This window comes from Petaurus breviceps, unplaced genomic scaffold, assembly GCF_028583685.1.
Source record: "Petaurus breviceps papuanus isolate PSGF00001 unplaced genomic scaffold, PetGlider_PUasm1.0 90747, whole genome shotgun sequence".
NCBI lineage: Eukaryota > Metazoa > Chordata > Mammalia > Diprotodontia > Petauridae > Petaurus > Petaurus breviceps.
This window is the reverse complement of record NW_027187334.1, coordinates 336,166-339,788: the sequence shown is the minus strand read 5'-3', so window position 1 is coordinate 339,788 and position 3,623 is coordinate 336,166. Positions and strand designations below refer to the sequence as shown.

General features: G+C 42.1%; 1 protein-coding gene across 3 annotated transcripts in view; it reads left to right on the top strand.

The window, feature by feature from the left end:
- HDX (highly divergent homeobox) overlaps window positions 1-2,625 on the top strand; it is a 106,863-nt gene extending 104,238 nt beyond the window's left edge. For all 3 annotated transcript variants that reach the window (XM_069067373.1, XM_069067374.1, XM_069067372.1), the window contains one exon: window positions 2,076-2,625. In XM_069067373.1, the coding sequence (XP_068923474.1) occupies window positions 2,076-2,201 (126 nt within the window). In that variant the 3' untranslated portion in view covers window positions 2,202-2,625. The remainder of the gene's footprint in view (window positions 1-2,075) is intronic.
- Window positions 2,626-3,623: the final 998 nt, after the last annotated feature.

The window sequence follows — 3,623 nt, the reverse complement described above, 5'->3', positions numbered from 1 at the left end:
AGAGAGAGAGAGAGAGAGAGAGAGAGAGAGAGAGAGAGAGAGAGAGATCTTAGCCAATAAGCTTTCTTCCTTGAACTTTGATTCCTCCACCTTTACAGTGAGGGTAAACAGCAATTACTATCCCAAAGTTTGCCATCCCCTCACACCGCCGTCCCCATCTACCCCATGTTGGCCTCAGATTACCGTTGCAGACACTGATGTGGCACTAGCTCAGTCAGACTCCACTTGTCTCTGCTCCGAAGACCTACAGCAATTGAAGGGGGACCAGTAGTCAATAAAGTCAACTGTTTACTTTCATTGCTCTGCAATACAAGCTATCAAAGTAGCCCGAAGATTTGTTCAGGGTGTTAATATTAAAAGCCAAGGTCATAGTAAGACACTGAAAATAAGCACTTCTTAGTCCACTTTCTGCCTCAGCACTCAGTTTTATTTGTTTTCTCTATACATACACATGCCCATACATAAATAAATATAAATAGAGAGACACATTGCCTCTGAGACCCAAGTCTTCATACTTCACAAGACACCAACATTAGTCAGCCATGGGTAATTCAGTGTTGAACAAATACATAATCCTCTTCCCAGACTTGAAATTATTACTCCGCGATTTGATAATGCAGTTGTCTCACGTCCTTTTGGCCCCTGCTATATCTCCTGAAAATCTTAACAAAAGGTCTTGTTAGTGTCTGTTGCAGTGGTTTGCCTTCCTTAATGAGGATGCTTGGCAATTACAAATTGAACTAAGTCCAGTCGTTTATTTTGCACAGATTCTGTCTAGCCAGTGCCAGTAATGACTTCCTTGTATCTGACCTTGGTTAGAGGTTAACCAACATGCCGGAGATGAAAGCCTCTGCATCCCGTTACTGGGATACGACATCTGAGAAGCCACGTAGCACTTTGGAGATGACCTTTCTGTATCAATAATCTCCATTTCAGCCAGAAGTTCAGATTTTTAAACTGAGCAAAATAAATGACAACCCTGCTTCAGTAATGAGAGCCTCGTTTCCACACAGGTCTTAAAGTCACTCGGCTATCCCTGTTACACAGCATGTCCAAGGAATGTGTTTCTAATCTTCAGCATGGTAGGCTAAAATGTACTTTACCTTTTCAAAGAAGGAAATGCAGCCTGCTTTATTTCATCAGAATATCTTGTATCTTCACACATGCCCTTTATTTAATTTGTTCACTTTCCTTAGTCTGTACCCAAGACCCTGACTAAGAACTGGAAACTGCTTAAATCTACTACGTTGTTTTCAGTTGAGGTAGTGGCCAAATGGCCCCTCGATTTCTAAGCCCTAATGGCAAGATGGCCATGTAGAAGCCAGCCAAATAAAGACCATTTCTTTGGAGTGGGCAGACATCAGTTCTGTTCATCCTGCCAAAGCAATTGGCCAATGGCAGAGGTGAGTCCCTGGTGGTCTGCCCAGGCAGCTCATTTCCCACACATCGGTACAGATGGATCACTTAGCCATCTGGATTCACCAATATAGCCATGTCCCGGGAGGTTGCTGGGTCACCTGTGGATTGGGCCGTGACTCAAGGAGAGGCTGCCTAGGACTCTTTGGTCTGTCCCAATCCATTTTGCTAAGGGTACTTGTTCTCATACCAACATGCAAAATAGCTTGCAATGAAATGCAAATTGTCTCAGTGATGGAGAGCATAACTGGTCCTGGCAGAGTTTAATAAGGCCCACAATTTTCCAACTCTTTAATGGTGATTATCAGACTCTGCTGCACTAGTCGTGACGAATTGTAGATGCCTAAAGCTCTCCAAAGTACTTGTTGGAGAATGGTTACTCATCTTCCCTCCTGATTTCCCCTCTGTCCAGAGTACCTCTCCTGCATAATCTGTGCTCCTCAGTATCTCCTGCTTTGTAATTATGAAACTGTTGATGAAAATTTCCCTTTCAGATAAGGAATTTGTTATATTCTCACCAAAGAACCATGCAGACAAAGGATTCTTTCTCTAAATCCCTAGGAATAAATCAAAATGAGACGCTCGCAACTTTTAACATAAACCTAGGAGAATCTGTCCATATACTAATCCAAAAAAATTGATTTTTTTTTCTGACCCAGGCCCTGCTGTCAGATTTACCTCCTGAATTAGAAGAGCTGGATTTCCATCACGCCTCGCCAGAGCCTGATGATACCTCATTCAGTTTGTCTTCTTTATCAGAGAAAAATGCCTCCGACAGTTTGTGATTCGGGGAGGGGGTGGGGGAGGGGGGGCAATCTATGCCGCAGCCTTTGGGCTGCCTAACAGGTGTGCATTTCAAGATAACTGCATTTTGTTGCCTGATACCCTTCAGTTGGAAAAACAAATTGAGGGAAGCAGACAGATTCTGTGAAGGATGGACATGATAGAATGGCTGCAATTTAGAGTGAAAAGAAATATGGGATTTCAAAGTTTAGTGTTTGGGGTTTGGGGGGTTTTTGTAAACTGAGGAAGCTCTATGGGGAAAGCTTTATTTAATTTTTAGCAGTACAGCCATGAAATACTTAAATGTCTAATTTTGGACAGATTTTGTTTTTTCTTTTGTTTTGTAGAAGAGTCTTATTTTGAACAGTAGCTTTGAGCAGGGAACCAAGAATGCAAAAAATACAAAATAAAGGTATTTCAACACTACCTGTCAAGATGATGAAACTTGGCTAGCCTGGTTTTTGTGGCCTCCCTCCCTCTCTCTCCTCTCCTTGTAATCCACACACACTTGTACTCAGGAAAGCAGGCTTAGAATTGAACATGGACATGAAAAACCCATTTGAGCCTGGATAAGCGTGGGGAATTATTCTTGGACCCCTGTGAAAATTTCATTTAAGTCAGAGATCGAACTAGACAAGTGCTTCCTAGTATGTAATTAAGTCGTGTAAATTGCTGCTGTCCTTCCATCCTCTTACCAAAATGTCTGGGGTGGGGCAGGGGGAAGACTGTGGAAGTTTAATTCAATAACTTGAAGTCCAATAAATTATTATTTTAAGTTCAGAAACAAAAGTATAACTGTTGTAAAATAATTAGACTCTTAATGGGAATTCTTGATCTCTGCAAATGGCAAATATCAGTAGGATTCACACTGTACTGGTGAATTTTTGGAATTGGGCAAGATGAAGTGTTGCCTGAATATCCCACCCTCATCACTGCCTTCATAATGTGTTTCAATTCATTATATTTCTTAAAACAGGAAAAGTCAAGGTAAGCTCCTGCAATTTTTGTATCTAGTTCCTCCGAGAGTCCACAGGCTCTCCATGTAGAATGTGTACAGTGCCATCAGCCAAGGATGCCTGCCATCCTCCAAAACTGCCCCACTCTTGTTAATCAGGAGCCTTGGAATTTCCTGGATGCCATTTACTGAGCATTCAGGCCAGTTGGGCATGTTACCCAATTGTTCTATTAGCAGGCACCAGATGGCAACTCACTGTCAAAAAGACTTGGCTTCCTGAGCACCAGATGGCATTACCTAGACCTGATACAGGTAAATGCCAACTTGTCCCCAAGCACACAGTGCTTTGTGACTTGGCATTGTGGAATTGAGTTACATGGTTAAATACAGGAAGGATCAATGTGATAGGTGGATGCCTTGGTCATTTCAAAAATCAAATTCTCCTTCTAAGCATTCATGCATGTTGTCA